The following is a 19,124-nucleotide window of genomic DNA, read 5'->3' as shown; positions in this document are numbered from 1 at the left end:
CTCTGCCTGTTTTGCCCAGGACCATGGTTGGTGGGTGCTCCCTCTGTTCTTGTCTCAACCCTCAGTCCCTTTGGTGTTTTTTTTTTCTCTCCTCTCTACTTTACTGGAGAAGGAGAGACTGTGTGAGTTTTAGTTGCTGGATCAGCCTAAAACCACGACAGGTGGAGACTATGGAGATGACTTCTCTGAGCTCATTGTAATAAGACTGCCTTTTCTCAGAAATAATTAAGAATATGTATTAGTAAAAGTAAATAAAAAAAGTTTTTAAAGTAAATAAAAAAAAGTTTATAAAAATATAAACCAGAAATAGGAACTATACGGTGTGCGTCTTGGTGGAGTGGAGACTCCCAGCGCACCCAGCGCTGTTTGCTTGGTTTTATCCACCTAATAAATTGTAAACTTTAATTGGAGTTCTGTTTGGGACTTACTCATTTATCACGTCCCTATTTTGACATTTTGCAAAACACGTGGTTTTACAACAGACCTAGTGTTACGCAAGCTCAGCACCTTAACATATACACCATTTTAGTAGTTTATGTGAAAGACGTGCCAATACTTTGTTTCAACATCCAGTAAACATTTATATTTTTGTCGGAAAACGAGGCAATCATGAGGCAAAAGTGGTTTTGAACACAGCAACGTGCAGAGAGGAAGCCGCAGGGCCCTCTGCTTTCGTTTGGCTGTAAAATCTCAGGTTTTTCCCTCCTGCACCGCACTCGGAGGTAGGAGGCCCGCGGGAGCGGAGATAAGCGGATGACCGAGCTGCCTTGCTGCAGGCACCCGGGCACAGCGCGGTAGGTCGGGCCGCCCGCCCGGGCTGCGCGGCTCCACCCGCCCCCAGCCGCTCCCCGCCATCCCTCCTACGAGATCCCCGGGCACACTCACACCCTCCCCGCTCAGGGACGGGCTTTCGAGTTTTCCGGGGCACCGGCTGCCCCGAGGCGCTCCTCGCAGCGCGGCTCCCTCTGGAGCACCCGCGCCGGCGAAAATGGCGCCGGACCGAGCCGCGGCCCGCGGCGCTGCCCCGGCACCCGGGAGACGGCCGCGCAGGCGCACAGGCTGAGCGGGACGCGGCCGCCCTTACCGGAGGAGCGGCGGCCCCGGCCCGGCCCCGGCCCAGCGCGTTCTCCCGGCCCCGCAGGCCAGCGCTCCACGGAGCTGGTCCCCGCCATGGAGCTGGAGGATGATTTCGGTGAGGCGCGGGGGAAGGGGAAGGGGAAGGTGGCGGCCGCCTCCTGCCACAGGCGGGCCCCGGCCCGGCCCCGCCGCGGTGGGTCCGGACGTGTCCCCGCGCCCCGTGCCGGGCCAGGAGGGCTGCAGGGGGCTGCTGGGGCTGTTAACCGGGCCGGTGTTCGTGCGGGTACCGCTCCCGGGGGGCCGCTGGTGCGGGGGTGTCGGAATAAAGGGACTCGACTCGGTTAAAGTGCTGCTGCCCCGGTGGCTGCCGGCCCCGCCGGCCCCGGGCGCTGCGGGTGCGCGCTGGCGGGCGGTGTGCCCGCGGGCAGGGATCTCACTCCCGCACGGCGCTGCCGTGGTGCCGCTGCTCACTGCAGCCCGGCGGTAACTGCCTCTGTTCGCCTCAGCAAGCCAGCTCCTGGGAGTTTGTGTTCGCTGTTCTACGGACTGTGCTGAGGGCTCTCCTCGTGCTCTGGGTCCGCGTCTCCGTCCTTTGACTGGAAATGCCCTTGGTCTGATCTTGTGTCCAGCCGGTTCACAGAGAGGAGCCGCTTCTGATTGCTCTTCCAGAGGCAGCTGAACCAGCACGAAGCTTGTCAGCCCTTCCTAGTGATGCAGAAGTCTTTAGTTTTCACCTGTTCTAATGACCTAAACTGGCTACTGGAGGCAAGAGGTGTTCGCAGCTGGCAGAGACGACAGCAGCAGCCCTGCACAGCTGGATTAGATCCTTCCTTAGAATCATAGAATCACAGAATGGTTTGGGTTGGAAGGGACTTCAGAGATCATCCAGTTCCAACCCCCCTGCCATGGACAGGGACACCCTCCACTACACCAGGTTGCTCAAAGCCTCATCCAACCTGGCCTTGAACACTGCCAGGGATGGGGCAGACACAGCTTCTCTGGGCAACCTGGTCCAGTGCCTTCCTTTGTTCCAGTGCCTTCCCTCCTTCCTAGTGACTCACAGCATAAAATCTGCGCGGTGTGGCTCAGGGAACAACATCTGAACTAGCTGCCAGCCTGGGGGCTGATACAGCTTCCTCATCGGACTGTTGAGACAACTGAGCACTAATACACGTGTAAGAGAAGGGGATGTGATGGCAGGGGAGAGGCTAAACAGCAGCAGCCCATACTTAAATCTGTGTAATCAGATCCTAAATGTGCTAAAAGCCTGTGCAAAAAGAGTGGCAGAGGAGAAAGGATGAAAGAAGCCTGATCTGGCTCACTGGTGTGTACCCCACAGGCAGCAGAGGGGACCTGTGCCTCCTTCTGGCTGCCTCTCCTCCTCACTGAGAATATGGAAATTTGGTTTTTCAATAGAGAATATTAATATTTAAATGTATTTTATCTATTGATAGATATAAAATTTAGATCATGTATGAACGCACTGATGCTGCTTCACTGTTCAGTGCCTAGATTGTTCGGTGGTTTAGTAAGTCCTCAGCTCCTAAGTAATTGCACAACTTATGAAAAATTTCCCTTAGAAGTCACGTGCACCACGTTAGGCACGCTGCTTCCTCAGAAATGAAACTAAATTGTCTGGCATTCGTCCTCCAGCAAAACTAGCTGTTGATCAAAAAAGATTTGGTTCAGCCTGACGATGCTCCTGAGGATGCTGGTGGGTGTGTCATCATCCCACTGATTCTCCTCTAAGATAGCTGGAAAAGTACTGCTGTCCTCCTTCCCTTCGAGTAAGTGTGGTTACCTGGTAGTATGGTAATTTAAAGAGTTGTTATGCTCAGTGCTATGTTTTGACTAACATCCCAGTCACCACAAACTTCAAAATGAATTTTTTGATTATGCAAAACAGGTGCCTGCCTTAATGAGCAGTTTCAAGCTGAGAACAACTGTTTTAACTTGCTGAGATCACAGCCCTGACGTGGTGGTATGTTTTTGTCCTGCTTTGCTGTGTTAGTGATGCCAGATCTTGTCTTTCTAACTAGTTGTTGTTTTTTTTTTCTCTCTGTTCTTCTGTTCTGCTAGATGTTTTGGATCCAGAGAGATTAGTACTATGCCCATACAACAAACATCATCGAATCAGAGCCTGTCGATTTCCCTATCACCTTGTGAAGTGTAGGAAGGTAAGCTGGACTGCCAAACAGGGCACAGAATAGGAGTAATTCTGTACGTGTAAATATGATGCATCTGCTCTCTCTCTTGTTGCGTTTTCTTGCTGGCTGGAGTGAGTTCCTGACAAATAGCCTTTTTTAGCCTTTATTCCATATGACTTTATTGTTTATTTAGTAATGGCTTCAAGCACATGTTAATTCACCCATGACCAGTGTGACTCTGTGGAAAGGAGGTCCAGATTCTTAATGGCTAGGTCAGGGAGGCAGTGCTGGTCTCTCCTGGCAGCTCACATGGAGGTCAGATACATTATTTTTTTTTCACTTGAAGTTGGAGAGCTCAGTCTGAGCTCCGTGCACCCCTTGTTGCTAGTCAGAATAGAAGCGTTGTGATGTTGCAGTTCATTCTTCAAGTGCTGGAAATACATCTGCATAGCAGGGTGAGGTTTTTTGTTTTGCTAATAACTTTTTAATGTGTATCTGGCAGAAACTGCACATCCTGGGCTCAGCACGTGTGGGAGAGGGTTTTTTCCCCTCTCCATCTTTCATCTGGAGTTTGAATACAAATCACTTTAATAGGAAGCATTCCTTCCTCTCTTCTCCTCTCTTGTCCTCATTGTTTGTTTTCTTTGAACCTGTCAAGTGCTAGCATCTGGCTGAGCTTTGGATTTTTGCCGAGACCTTTTAAAACCCAGTTATTCCTTGAGCTTGCTTGAGCTGGTTGAAGCAAATGACGGACACATGAGGACACAGCAGCCTTGGCTGTATAGACCTAGTAGTGACAGCTGCCTTGGATGTCCCTGCAGCCTGCTCTCCAGCCACATATCAATAGTGATGGAGGAGACAGTGCCTTGAGCAGGGTCTCTACAAGGCACTTCTGCCTCAAGTGCAAGTCTAAGCCCTGACCAGCAGAGCTACATCAACCAGAACCAGGCAGGCACTGGGACAGTGGCAAAGTTGTGCTTTTCCCAATAAAGGCTGTGTCGTTTGCAGGGGATGAGCTAATTTACCATAGGGACAACTGAGCACTGCCAGTAGAACTCATGTCTGTCATAAGAAGGTTTTACTTGAATAGTAATCCTGTAGCACCAAAGTCTGCAGGTGGATTGCTCCCAACTCCCTAGCTCTTTTGAAAGGTTTAAGGAATTTCTCTGCCTTTGTGCCTGCTTATTTTTAAATTATCTGAATGGTTCAGATTTGGCTAACATCTCTGCCCTGTTGTTTTTAACATAGTTCCATCTGTGCTTTAAACCATGCAGCCATGTTGCCAGTGTGGCAGCGAGTTGCAGGGAGTTTAGCTGAGGGCAGGTTTCATTTCAGTCAAGTCAAGGGTGGCTCAGTTTCTCACTGAATTGTGTTTTACAGAACAGTCATGTTAGCTTCCCCTGGCATTTTTAGTAAGTGTCTGAACAATATGCTGTTCCTTGTTAGTCTTTTTTTTTAAAGCAACACGACAAATAGCCTTTTTTTTTTTTTTTGTGGATTAGAAAGAGGTAAGTGAACTTGAGAGATATGGCACATGATTTTGGTTTTCCCCTGTCTAGAGCTACCCTGAACTTGCAAAGGAATTGGCCACATGCCCCTTCAACGCTCGCCATCTAGTTCCTCAAGCCGACCTCAGCGATCACATAATGAAGTGCAATGACAAAGGGTTCATGGAGCAAGACATGGGTAAGAGAACCACCCATGCTCCAAGGAGTTTGTTCACCCTGGGGGCTTAGTTCTCCTGTTTGTGAGGATAGCTCATACGGTAACCAAAAAGTGGGAGTCAAATTATTGTCTATAGTTTCGTAGGACACAGCAGCTTTGGGGACACTTGAGTCGTACTTGCTTTGATTTATTGGGTAAGTTCGTGAGAATATTGCAGATGCTCCCGGTAGGCCTTGCACATGTTTTGTTACAAGGCTTGTTGAATAAAAAGGTTGCACCCTAGACTGCGCATATTGAAATACCTCCAGCAGGAGCTGGGATGCTTTAATGACCAGAAGAACAGTTCCTTCTTTTTGTAGAGCTGATCTCCCTTTGTTGAGGCTTGACCACTGGTGCCATGTGAAAAGCTGTTTTCTACAAAACTGGTGTCTAAGCAATGGAAACCTCTGCAGCTCTTCTCTTCCCGGGCAGCCTGAGTAGTTCACTCCCACCAAGAGATGGGGCAATTCCCCTTCCAGGCTGCTCTGGTGCTGCGTTTCCTTCATCTGCCATACAGTTAAGATTTCAGTCTCCTGCTCAGTGAGACAAGGTGGGAGAGGGGCTGCCCAAAACCCTGGAAATATTTAGGAAGGCGTCCTGTGCTATGCAGTGTCTTTTCTATCTCCTGCAGTGGCTCTTTAACTCTTGCCATGCTGCAGAGCAGATAGATGGTTTTCTGTCTTCTGTAGAGTTGCACTGAGGCTAGCGGTGAAGCCTGCATTCGTGAAAGCAGGTTTCCTCTTCACTTGAGCATTCCTGCTGCAAAGTTTGAGGAGGCACAGTCTTCTCCTGTTCATTGAGAAAGGCCAATTGAAAGTCGCTTGATTTCAGATCCGTACCTGGCTCCTGGGTGTACCTGACCTGTTTGCATTGGGCAGGGTTTCCTCTAAAGTCAAGAGCAGTTTCACAGTTCAATCCAAAGTGCTTAATGCCTCTGAAGCAGGATTGACTGCTAGTCACTGAGTTTTCTCTCTTCTTGAAGTGAGTCAGTCCTCTGGCTTCCAGAGAGAGCAGATGAATGCTGTGAGCACGTGGCAGGCACCTCCATGTGAAGAAGACTGGGAAACAGGTGAGGAACTTCCCCATCTGCCACACTGCTGCCTTCTCTCTGGTCCTGTCCTTCAACTCCACTTGGGACAGTGTGAGTCCAGAGATGCCGTTCACTCAGTTTCTACTCGTAGGACATCCTACTTAGGCTCATTCCTGAAAACATGCATCTCTCCATCTAGCAGGCTTTCCTTGGTATGCAGATCTATTCAACATGCCTGCCATAATTGGCATGAAGATGTATTTCCAAGCATCTGCTCCTTCCTGTATAAGCTTTTGTACCTTATGTGCAATGATGACAATGGAAACACGGTAACTTTTCTGTTCCTCAGTTAAATGGCAGTGAAACAGATACGTTCATCATTAGATCAACTTTTACTCCCTCTTGAACACATAGAAGCATGACGAGATATTCCTGATCTGGTGGTGGCTGCTGGAGTTTCTTAGTTCTGAGCAATGACATCTGTTTCCTTTTGCAGAGACGTTGGAGCAGTCGGATTCTCCTTTTATTTGGGGCATGCCCAACTCTGGCATGAAGAGGTAGCGATTGCAAGTTCGATTCCTTACAACAGTGTTTTTTGTAGAGGAATATTGGAGCCTGCTCCCAACCTGGCCTCGATGGCTGGGCATGGGCTGACTTTGTTGCTGTACAAACCCTGGGAGGAGTGATGCTGATTAACAGCAAATGTCCGTGGGGTGCTGTTTCGGTGTTACTTGCTTTCTCCTATGACTGGCCTGGACAAGAGAAGGAAGCCCTTAGGAACACAAGAGAAGGAAGCCCTTAGGAACACAAGAGAAGGAAGCCCTTAGGAAAACAGATACTCTGTGCTCCTGTATGTGTGTGGCAGGGTGCTCTTCCTGCCCATGGCCTATGTTCAGTTCCTGACCAATGTGCAGCAGAGAAGGGTACTGAGCCTTTATGCTGACTTTGGAAATGAGGCCAGGTGCCTCCCTCTGGAGCCTTTTCAAACAGTTACTGAGTTTCTGTTGAGCTCATGGTTGGCTAGCAGTCCTTTGTGACCTCCTGTCACCTCAGACTTGGCAGATGTGCTGGCATTAAGGCCCTATGTTAGCAGAAATCCCCTCCTCTTGCCCTTTGCAAAGCGTAATCACAGTTTGGGTTTGGGGGAGTGAGGAGCTTAATATCCAACTGTGAACTGAATGGAGCTGCCTTGGCTGGTTTCTTTGATCCAACAGTGGATCACAATTGCAGGCTGTATACGAGATGTGGTGACGCCACCAGAGATGCCAAAGCATGTTTTGAGGTTCGTCTAAGCCCATATGCAGCAGCACTCCTGCACCTGACAGCTCTGCAGTTCTGTATGAGCTCAATCCTGACATGCCTCTCCTTCCATAACAACAGTGATATCTGGTTTCACTTGTCACGCTTTTTGGAAAACTGTCTAGTGTTTAGAGCATATATAGCTCTTCTAAGCACCGCCACCTCCAGGTGGCAAAGTACCATCCCCTTATGTCCCTGCTCTCCTCCATGCTATAGCAAAATGCATAAATTTGAGCAAGTGCACTTATCAGGAGAAGTAACTGAAATCTTTCCCTTCCAGTACTACCTCTGAACAAAAGAATTGCTTGCCTTCAAGAGTACGTGCCCCTGAGTCCTTCCCGTACGTCGTATCGTGGAAAGGCTGTAAGTACTATGGATATGGGTTTGGCACTGTGGCTGCTGTAGATGGTGACAGTTGCTGAAATCTCTGGCTGCTGCAGTGCTTTATGCCCACCACTGCAAGGGCAGGAGGGATTGTATGTAACACCTGCCCTCCTTGAGAGCAGCTTCTGAGGGAGTCTGATGCTTGGATCATCCTCTGTATTCTTTATTTCATATTCTTGACAGGCCCTTCGCTGCAGTGGTCCAGTTTAAGCAGCCCTTCTCCCAGCCACTTTGGCTCTCTCTCTTTAAACAAGTCCTTCCACACCATCGGCCCCTTTCACCCCCCACCCTTCCCCCCACTTAAACCAAATCCCTTCCTTGCTTTGTGCAGCTCTGCTCACTGTCAGCTGTAGGGGTAAAACTAGGGCTGCTTGGACCAGCACTAATGGGGGAAAAACCCCATCATCTACATCTGGAGGTGGGAGGGAGCTTCCTGCCTTGAGGTGTTTGAAAATCACAGACCATTATTTGCCGTTAGCAGCAAAGCAGAAGCGTAAAGGTGCTTTGACTGTCTTGTTTCCCACTTGGAGCAACTAAACCCAGTACTCCTGGGCTTTGCGGCACAGCTTCTGCACAAGCCAGTGACTGTGCAGTTGCCATAGGGTCAGGTTGAATCTGCCAAACCAAATTAGTGTCACTTGTAGATAAGCGTTGGTGACAAGTCCTACTTCAGCAAAGGCCACTCTCACTTGAGGGGGTGGAGGAAATTCTTGTGGTTTTCTCCATCTTGTGCTAAAAATGTGTCTTGCCCTTTTCAGAGTTTGGAGTATTAAGTGTCTCTTCCCCCTGGAAGTTTGTTCCCTCCCAGCACTAAAAGGTTCCCTTCCCTAGGACCCTGTGGCTCCTGCAGATGGTAGATATTCCCTGGACTGGATGGCAGGACTCTGTAGACTTGGATCTTGCTGCATGACATGTTTTTGCAACACTTGATTATTATTTTTTTTAAACTCCCTTTGGTCGCCAAATCTTTTTCCCAAGAAGTTAACCTCATCTTCCTTTGGTGATCTTTGTTGCTGTTGACGAGTAAATAGACTGCTAAATGTACACAGCACCAACTCAGAACTATCTTCCCCTCTTGGACAGCAGTGAGTAGTTAACAGGAAAAAGGCAGGAATTGGCAAACCTCTGCTGGTTCACTTGTCAGATGGCAGCGCTGACATCTGTGAAGTTGTGTTTGCTCTGGTGATTTGGAAACAGCAGGAGAAGTTTTGAAGTGGTGATCAGTTTAAAGTGGTGGGCGTGAGGAAGGGGATGATTTGAAGCAGAGGAGGCAGGGTCTGATTAAGTTCCTACTCAGAGAAGTGATAGTGAGAAACAGAACAGCGTGGGGGGGTTGCACAAACCACTGAAATCTCCTCCTTTAGCTTGATGCTTCAAAGCAAGTGTGTGCAATTGCAAAAGAGAGTTGTCTCCATGTGATGTTTTGTGCTGATTGTAAATGAAGGGATGCAATTATGTTTGTGGGGGGCGGAGAAAATGCCCTGCAAAAACGGCATGTTTGTGCGAATTCAGGCCCTGGTGTAGCAGGAACTGTTGTACTCCCACTTCAGTGGAGTCAGGAACCACAGCACAGAGTAATTTCCAGGGATTTCTACCTTTGCACCGTAAGCATGTGTCTTGCACCTGCAAAGCAACACTGCATGTTTCTGTTTTCACAACTGTATGGCATCTGGAGTGATTTCTATGGAACTTCTACGTGAGCTTTAATAAGGCCAAGTGCAGAGTCCTTCACTTGGGATGTAAAAACCCCAAGCATCCCTATAGGCTCGGGGAAGAGCGGCTGGAGAGCTGCCTGGCGGAGAAGGACCTGGGGGTGTTGGCTGACTACCGGCTTGATATGAGCCAGCAGTGTGCCCAGGTGGCCAAAAAGGCCAATGGGATACTGGCGTGTATCAAGAATAGTGTGACCAGCAGGAGCAGGGAAGTGATCCTGCCCCTGTACTCGGCACTGGTGAGGCCGCACCTGGAATATTGTGTCCAGTTTTGGGCCCCTCGCTTTAAGAGAGATATTGAGCTCCTGGAGCGGGTCCAGAGAAGGGCGACTAAACTGGTCAGGGGGCTGGAAAATAAAACTTATGAGGAGCGGCTGAGGGAGTTGGGGCTGTTTAGCCTGGAGAAGAGGAGGCTGAGGGGAGACCTGATTACGGCCTACAAATACTTGAGAAGGGATGGTGGGGAGGTGGGGGAAGGGCTCTTTACATTAGTGATGGGTGATAGGACAAGAGGAAATGGGTATAAGCTTAGTCAGGGGAGATTCAGGTTGGATGTTAGGAAGTATTTCTTCTCTGAAAGGGTTGTCAGCCACTGGAATAGGCTGCCCAGGGAGGTGGTTGAGTCCCCATCCCTGGATGTGTTTAAGAATAGGGTGGATGATCTACTTGAGGATATGGTTTAATGGGGATTAGGGACGTTTGGACTCGATGATCTCTAAGGTCTTTTCCAACCTAGAAATCTATGAATCTATGACATTTGGTTGTTTGCTGGGGAGGTGCAGAAAACTTCCTCTGAAGGAAGCTGTGGTCATAACATCTGTAACTGGTGAAGTCATATTTGAGGGGCTGTTACAGCCTGGAGAGCATGAGTTTCTCCAGCCTGTAAAGAGGCTGAGACTTCCTAATGTTTAATTAAAATAACCTAGATCAGTCAAACCTGGAAGTATTTTTATGTGCATGGACTTTTTATCTTGTCAGTTTCTGAGTTTGTCCACATAGGGCATGTAAAGTGGACAGTTTTGGGTTTAAAGTGCACTGTAATTTACAGAGACTTCTGTCTTCTTCCTAGAAAGCATCTTGATCACATCTTTGTGGCTTCAAGCTTTGAGCCTTAACCATCACCTGGATGCGTGGTGCTTCAAGCCGTACGGTAATGGGGAATCCTCTGGGTATTCCTGGTGATACGCGTAACGCCAAAGCGCAAAGAGTGTGCTCAAGTACTTGTCTAGTTTCTGTTAGGGTTTTGTAGTTTCCTAACACTTAAAACAAGTTTGAGAACTCTAATGTAACTGTTCTTTGTTGAGGGGGAGAGAGGGAAGAGGCAGGAATGGTTTAAATCACTAAAAATACATGTTTGGGACTGTGTAAATGTTTGAATCAAGCAGTGTATTTCTAAAAATGGATGTGAAGTACAAAATGAGATCTAAATATGCAAACACAAAGAACTGAGAAACCAGATGTGGTATTTGTCTAGAAAGAAATGAATGCCTTTCACATTTTTAAAAGGCTGTTCCTCAAAATACCAAATTGTCACCATTTGTATTACAACCAATGTAAAATAATACGCATTGACTAGAATGTGCAAAGTTTGGGTTGTTTTAAAGTTGGATTCTGTCGAGGTTCTGGTTGGCAATTCAGAATAAAAAGGTTATGAATACTCTTGGCCCCGTTTTGTATTTCTAAAAGACATCTGTGGTGATTTGTTGCACTCTCAAACTGTTGAACAAATAAATGCTTACACAGTCAGCCCTCCACTTGACCTTCATTCGATTAATTTTTTTTTTGTCACTTTGAATGAAAGTGTTGACAAATGTCAGCGGTTTGATTGTTTCTGGTTTGACTGCAGTAGCGTATTTGCAGGATTTGTGGGCTAAAGCATTATAATTTTACAGACAGATGTCATAATTAGGCCCCATTATCCTGAGCTCATTTAATTGCCAGTTGGTGAAAGACTGGCAGTACTTAGTGCCGTAACTACCTGCTTTTTGTTGGGTCTCTCCACTCATCTGCACTGCACAGGAGGTGAGCTTTGGGTGCACCTGCTCCTGGGAGGCACGTTATCCCAGCCCCAGCTCTTTGTCACGGTGAGTCCTGGCAGAGCACTGTTCTCCAACAGCCCTGCCTTCCTGGAAAGGACCACAGGCAGATGAGCTGGAAAGTCATGGTTGTGACTTCGAAACGTTCCCTGGCCACAATAATTGGGAGATGGGGACGGCAAGAAAAGGGTTTGTCTTGTAGGGTGAGTGCAGCCAACACACGACAGAGCTCTGAGATCTGAAATCCCTTATCCTTCTGGGCAAATTCCTGAAGCACGTCCTGCACGTGCCACTGGCTGCGAAGAGCAGGAAACCCATCATTTTGCTGTTCCCTGCAATGATTTGGGAATGCAAAATTGTGAGGCTGTAAGGATGCAAAACACAAAGATGACCTTTCTCCAGCGTTATGACTATTTAAAATCCCAGTGTTGTCCATCATTGGGCTGTTGGGGTGATGCTCCCTCTGATTGTTTTGTACTTACCACAAGACAAGGAACGCTTTTGAAAAGTATGACAGATAGCACCTACGGCAGAGCGAGGACTTTCATGTGACTGTCATTGCGGTCACGGCCACATATTCCTATGTTGAATCCTCTGTCTCTTGTGTGATGGGCAGTGCTGGAGCCTTCACCCCCTTTCCTAGGTGCTGGATGTGTCCCTTACCAGGAGAAGCTGATGGGATGTAGGGAAATATCAGCCCATTTTGGCCTACCAGGGTGGGTTTCTGAGCACGTGCTGGGTTCCCCCAGCCTGAATTTCTTGGTAGTTCAGCAGCGCCTGTGCTCACTCAGCACTCCCGTGGGTGCACCCTGCCTGCTGGGCCATCTCTGCCTTGTCTGAGCTACTCACTCTGTGGCAATAGGACTGGTCTGACTAGAAATACCTATGGAAATTTGGGATAGAAATGGTTGTGTCTGCAGTTGTCACTGGTGACTCAGCAGGGAGGAGAGGAGGCAGAGTTTACCTTTAGGCACAGATTCCTCTGTGTTTTGGAGCCTGGACACGTAGGAGTTCCGTGTCGTTTCTCGTGGTGTCCGATGAGTCTCCCCACCCCTGGTTTTCACCCAGCCACAGAGGTGCAGCAGCTCAGCTCAGTGGTGGGGTGCAGCTCCCAGACCCACATGTCTAGTGCTCTGCTCTGTGGCTCACTGTATGTTCCTCACAGACTTTTTGCCACCGAAGCGTTGAGCTGCACTGCAGGACACCCCCGTGCTATCACTGTGCCCCACCGGGGCTGGAGCACAGCAGATGCTGTCGCCGGTGAAATGTTTCAAACATGGTTATGATTTAGCAGCAATTCAAGATTTATTAATGGTATGAGGTAAGTCAAAGGTTGAGTTTTTGCAGCACTTAAAGACTAATCTATTTAAAGATTAACAAGATGATAAGCACAAGAAGGACATGGAGCTGCTGGAGCGCGTCCAGAGGAGGCCATGAAGATGATGCGAGGGCTGGAGCATCTCTTCGCTGAAGACAGGCTGAGAGAGTTGGGGCTGTTCAGCCTGGAGAAGAGAAGGCTCTGGGGAGACCTTCCAGCACCTTCCAGTACCTAAAGGGGCTACAGGAAAGCTGGAGAGGGGCTTTGGACACTGGTGTGTAGTGACAGGACACGGGGCAATGGATTTAAACTGAAAGAGGGCAGATTTAGATTGGATATAAGGAAGAAATTTTTCACTCTGAGGGTGCTGAGGCACTGGAACAGGTTGCCCAGAGAAGTTGTAAGATGCCCCATCCCTGGCAGTGTTCAAGGCCAGGTTGGATGGGGCTTTGGGCAACCTGGTGTAGTGGAAGGTGTCCCTGCCCATGTCAGGGCAGTTGGAACTAGATGATCTTTGAGGTCCCTTCCAACTCTAACCATTCTATGATTCGTTATAGACAGCAACTTAGTTACAGATTTGAAAATTACAAGATTCACACTAACTTACTACAAGGTATCCTAAATCAAAATATATATATATATGTACAAATGCATAAAACATAAAGTGCACAGATAGAATTATCTGGATCCAGTAAAACACGGTCACTCACACTGGTGAAGCCAAGTGTGTATATTCAAACACACAGATAGGTGGAGGTGGATGGTTGAGGCTGGCCTATGGGTGAAATTTCCCTCTCGAGTTTAGAGTAAATACTCGCCATGCGCATGGGCATTCCTCAGCAGGTGGTAACGGAGACTCGGGGTGCTTCACCTCGGCCTTCTGTCGGCTTTGGCAGCAGACAGTCCGCTGAGTTGGTACCTGAGAGGCGTCCCAGCCCAGGGGAGATGCTGGTCACAGCCCGCTGTGATCCAGGAGAGCTCAAAGGGTCTCACCTGGAATGGCTGTTTATAGGGTCCGAGATAACTGACTTTCATCAGGTACTTTTCCATTTTGGCCCAACTCAGATGGTGAAATATTCTGGTATTTTCCACCAGTTTTGCAGGCCCTGAACTTGCTGATTCTGGGGTTTGTGGTATCTCCTTTTCTGGCCACAACCCATGTACAGATGTACCAGGTCAAGTTCTAGGAGAAGCAGGATCCTGGTGTGTTAAGGCAGTGCCTTAATGCTCTGGTCCGCTGCCTTTTGCCATCCACACCCGACATCCTAGGTTGGTGTGTGGCCCAGAAAAGGGGAGAATCGCAGGGCGCAGGATGGAGTGGGTTACACCACCAGAGGTGCACAGGCCCGTGTGGATTGATGGTGAACCAGATGGCTTCCCCCTGTGACCTGTGCTCTGGTCGGCGCAGCCAGCTCCCTGTGGGTCCCTCTGTGGGGGCTGTTGCTTGCTAAGTCCTTGCTGTGTCAGACCCTGCTCCACACCTTGGCAGTTGGGTCTAGAGTGCCCAGCTCCTCTCTGCTTGGCCACCGGGTGCAGCTGGAGCAGGGACACCATGAGCAGGGCCTTCTGCCACTTCCTGCGCTGTCCCTGTTCCCATCTGCAGGATGCAGCACATGCCTTCTCTCAGCAGAGCTACAGTCTGCTGGCACAGGAAAGATGTGTCCTTTCCCCAGCCTTCCCTTTCCTCCCACCATTTCCAGAGCACTGAGGAAGGGATAAGTCCCTTTCCTCCCCACTCGCATGGCCAGAGCCAGGACTGCGCACAGGTTCGTTTATTATGTCACTGTATTGAGGGTAGAAGAGGGTTGCTCTGCCTTCAGCCACACATCTTCTGAGGATCAAGATGAACACATCTTCTGTGTTCAGCTCTGGGGTCCCCAACACAAGAAGGACATGGAGCTGCTGGAGCAGGTCCAGAGGAGGCCACCAAGATGATGCGAGGGCTGGAGCACCTCTGCTATGGAGACAGGCTGAGAGAGTTGGGGCTGTTCAGCCTGGAGAAGAGAAGGCTCCAGGGAGATCTTCCAGTACCTAAAGGGGCTACAGGAAAGCTGGAGAGGGGCTTTGGACAAGGGCGTGTAGTGACAGGACACGGGGCAATGGCTTTGAACTGAAAGAGGGGAGATTTCAATGAGATCTAAGGAAGAAATTCTTCCCTCTGAGGGTGGTGAGGCACTGGACCAGGTTGCCCAGAGAAGTTGTGGCTGCCCCATCCCTGGAAGTGTTCAAGGCCAGGTTGGATGGGGCTTTGAGCAACCTGGTGTAGTGGAAGGTGTCCCTGCCCATGGCAGGGGAGTTGGAACTGGATGGTCTTGAAGGCCCCTTCCAACCCAAACCATTCTGTGATTCTATGACTCTGGGCCCGCTATTGCTGGCTCCAGAAGTCCATGCAATCCTCTGGTCACAGCCAGTAGCACCCCTTTCTCCTTCTGTTCCCCTCCACTTTCCCCATGATCTAGCGATGAACACAGGGTGTCTGTGATCCCACAGAGATGCACCTGCAGCTGCGCTGTGTCCACACCTGGTTCACGTCCCGTGGCACAGCCCTGGCACATACACTCCCCTGGCCTTCCCTCCCCCAGCAGTTCAGTTCAGCTCTTTTCTCAGTGCTGTCTCAGCCGACTGAGATTTGGGGTGGTTGCATTTGTTCCCAGCTGATATCCGTGAGACCGGCACTGTCTGGTGTCTCCCCGTCAAAGGGGGCAGGATCCCCGTTACTGCGAATAAGCAGCTTTGAATCTGATCAGTTAAATCCTGCTTAGTCGCTCCTGCAGCCTAATCCTCACACATCAATGGGGTCCTGAACTATTTTGGCTCCGACCCAGCACGAAAGGGAAGAGGGTGAGGGAAAGGGAGTAAGGGAGACTCGCCATCATGGTGGTGTTTGCAAGCAAACGTAAAGTGCTGGAGGTGGGACAGAGAAAAAAGGGAACAGGTCTTCCTGGCAGGGCAAGGAAACACCAGCTGCAAAAATGCCCCTTCACACTTGTCCTGGAAGGTGAACAAGCTCCTGGTATTGTTTTGCCTTTGAAGGTCAGTGTCCAGCTCCTTTGTGCTGTGGTCAGGAAGGCTGTGGAGGAGAAGAGCCAGGTGGTGGTGGGGACCAGGCTGTCCAGGGACTCTCTCCAGCCTACAGTCTTCATGTTCTAGGTATTCCCCTCACTTTGCAGCAGCAGTTCAATCTGAGTTACACGGATCCGGTGCATGCCGAGTTTCCTTTAGCTCCCCAAGGAACCACCTCCCGCTTCTGAGCTTCAGGTTCCAGCAGGCAAGACTGCCTGGGGTTACCGAAGGCGGCACAAAGTCTCCTTTTTCTGGCAGATCAGGCTCTGGCCCCAGATGTCAATTTTACAACCAAACCACATTTAAGAAGTCATTTCCTCCTTTCTGGCTTTTAGTCCAGGTTATAACTCATAAAACCAAAACTGTGGTTTCAGCTTGGAGATCATCTACAGGTGCTTGCTGAGCAATAGGCTGGAAGTCAAAGCGATGGCTGCCCGCACAGCTGCGGAGCTGAGCATGTTTCTCTCGAACCATTAGCCAAGCTGTGCAGACAATGTGTCTCCTTCTGCAGGGCTGACATGCACATTCCAGAGCAGGTAGATTGAAACAGCCCGTTCATCCCCTATCCAGTGTCTGGGAAGAACGTTCCTACACGGCGCTCCCAGCCCTGCCAGTGTCTGGGTGCCTTGTGGCAGCTGTTCCTATTCCCTGGAGTGCACAGGTCACTGTGGGGAAGGACCATGGCTGTCATATCCCATCCTTCCTGCTGTGATGTCCCTGTCCTAGGAATGCTGCCGTGAGCTGCTGGGATCACAGGTGTCACCTGCTCCACGGGCAGCAGTGCCTATTGCTCCCAGCTCACCCCTGCCGCGTGGGCTCCAGAGGTGGGCAGGCTCTTGCACCTTCGTCCCAGAGCCCTGTCACCAAAGGATGAGGATTTCCACAGGCCTCTTCCCACCTGCCACTGCCCAGCCCATCCGTGCCCCCTCCCTGCCCATACCAAGCCGGTATCTGAGCTACTCTGGTCATACCGTGGTGGCCAAGGGCAACAGCTCTGCTTTACTGTGTCCAGCACAACTGGTGTCCCTGGCAATATACTGGTCCTGTATTTTGTGGGTCTGCCATCATCTGAAGCCCAGCTGGGCTGTCGTTCCTACAGCCCGTTTCCGGACCGTTGCTGCCATTTACTGTTCTTCTCTGGTCCCCAGTCACTGTTTATTGCCCCTTTTTGCTCGTAGCTCTTCACCTCCCGAACTCGAGGCGCAAAGGTAACCAAAAGTGGTAGAACAAGAGGGCAGATTGCTGCCAAATGATTGCCCGCGGAGGAAGAGGGCAGATTGCTGCCAAAAACCCACCCAGAACTGCAGCAGCTGGTGCTTGCTGGGAGCAGGGAGAGCTGGCGTTGGGTGGTGAGATGTGCAGGAGCGAGGCAGGAGCACCCTCTGCAGAGCACCTGTGGGAACTGCTATGGTTGCATGGTGGTGGTGTGAAACCGCGACACCATCCCCTTTGGATTGTGTTATAGAGCACGAAGAGAAGTTTTTCTTCTACAGTTGAGGCGTTCAGCATCGATACCACAGTCATGGGTCGCGTTACCATGGCTCTCGTTTTGCTCTAACGGTGTTGATTTTTAGTACCAGTTCTAGTCGTGCATTATAGGGTTAACCTCTGGAAACAGTGTAGGCACGTACTAAGCTACTAGACAAGTATAAACATCCTCTAGGACTTATCTGTATTATCTTCCAATTTTTAATTCTGTCCCACCCAATCATCTTATTGTTATCTCCTCTTCCAATCGGCGTATACGTTGGCCACGTTTCAGTCTGCTTTTAACGGCTAAATTCCCGACTGCACCTAATCTCTTTGCTCCAAACCTTTTCTCTCTGTTTTACACCCTCCTAGATTTCTTCTGCGCACGTGCTCGCACCTTAAATCGCGCAGCTGAATCAACGATACTATTTCCAGGTTGAGCTGCTGCGTCTCACACCGAGGTCCTTCAGGGGACCACCCTGGAAGATGAACCGTGAAGACCTGTCTCAGCAGAGTGCCAAAGGCGGATCTGATTATGGAGCTCGTTTATACCTACATTGCGGGATGAATTTCACTTTTTTGCATTCTTTGCTGGGTATTTCCTGATTTAGTAAGTGGTTTGTAGCCGTGGGGGACTTGAATTTCTGCAAAACAAAACCTAATTGCAAGAGAAAGATAATCTAACCCCAAATTCCCTAAACGATTTGATCTCACATTTTAAATCCACCATCTTTATCTACAGCCACATGTGCCCAAGTTCTTCCCTTACTGTCCTTAATTAGAACCTAGAAGGAGGGTTGAGCAGGACGCCAGGACTCCAGCTCCCACCACCTGCATCGGCAGCGGGGAGGAGAGGAAGGTCTGGCCCTCTCCGGTCCCAAAGAGGGAGCGGGCAGCGCAGGCTGAGGTCCCGGATGTCTCCCCTGCAGTGTAGCTGCCACTTGCGTCCTGCTCCCCCCACCCCCGTTACACTACCCAGCCAGCAGAGACCACCACCATTGCCACCACCTGTCTGAGCCACCACCAGTTCCATGGCTGTACAAGCCTGCTGTGTCACCACCAGTCTCACCAGTAAGAGCCATCACGGGGGACGCCTGGTCTGGAGTCAGCGCACACCCTCTTCTCCCACACCTTCCCACTGCTCGGTGCAGTGGGACCCGCTTCCTACTGAAGGATGCGGACTGGCCCCAGCATCCCAGTGACCCTCTCCCTGCTGGTGCCTTCTCCTCTGCAGAACCCTCCTCCTCCTCTCCACCCATTCTCAGTGAACTGGGAAGAAAATCCACCCCATGTTTCCTATCTGCTTTCTCTGTGTTGCAGTGTCCCCATCAATCCGCAGGACTTTCCTGAGGAGCCAAGTCCTCTCCCCTTCTGGCACTGCTTGCCCCTCAGGTGGGGCATCGGCCACCACACATCCTCCTGTGTGGGCAAACAGTGGAAGAGACTGCAGGAGGAAAGACTGTCACCCAGGTGCCTCCTGTAGTGTCTCCTTCCCTTTGGCTGGTGGCTTTGGTTCCTTTTGCTACCAGTGCATTTCTAGAAGCCCTTCTTACCCCTCACTAGCTCCAGTGCCAGCTGAGCTTTGGCTTTGACCCTTGAGTGACACCTACCCGTTCCTCCGGGGTAGCTGACCTCCTGCTTCCGCTTTCTGTGAACTTCTTTTTCACATCTGAGCTCAGGCAGGGGTTCCCCTTCTTGGCCAGCCAGCCTTCTGCCTCAATATTCAGAATACTGGAAATTGTCCGGCTTGTTTGAAGTATTTGGGCACCTTACATGTTAGTCAAGGTGAAAAAAAACCAACCTCATTTCGTTGAAAAATCTTTATTCACATAAATACATCACATGAATCACATCATGTCCCACCCTTGCCCCTTTACGTATAAA

General features: G+C 50.0%; 1 protein-coding gene across 2 annotated transcripts; it reads left to right on the top strand.

The window, feature by feature from the left end:
- The first annotated feature begins 1,137 nt into the window (after positions 1-1,137).
- Positions 1,138-18,871, top strand: LOC104369798 (gametocyte-specific factor 1). 2 transcript variants are annotated; one of them, XM_086626693.1, is made up of 7 exons: positions 1,138-1,192; positions 3,157-3,254; positions 4,784-4,910; positions 5,911-5,997; positions 6,455-6,515; positions 7,538-7,620; positions 17,676-18,871. In XM_086626693.1, the coding sequence occupies exons 1-7, from the start codon at positions 1,171-1,173 to the stop codon at positions 17,678-17,680; spliced, it is 483 nt and encodes a 160-aa protein (XP_086482819.1). In that variant the 5' UTR covers positions 1,138-1,170; the 3' UTR covers positions 17,681-18,871. The 2 variants fall into 2 exon arrangements, with proteins under 2 accessions (XP_086482819.1, XP_086482820.1); XM_086626694.1 differs by lacking the exon at positions 17,676-18,871 and adding an exon at positions 10,423-11,010.
- Positions 18,872-19,124: the final 253 nt, after the last annotated feature.

This window comes from Tauraco erythrolophus, chromosome 25 (genome assembly GCF_009769465.1).
Source record: "Tauraco erythrolophus isolate bTauEry1 chromosome 25, bTauEry1.pri, whole genome shotgun sequence".
In the NCBI taxonomy this organism is placed as follows: domain Eukaryota; kingdom Metazoa; phylum Chordata; class Aves; order Musophagiformes; family Musophagidae; genus Tauraco; species Tauraco erythrolophus.
The sequence above is the reverse complement of the archived record's forward strand: the minus strand, read 5'-3'. Positions and strand labels throughout refer to the sequence as shown.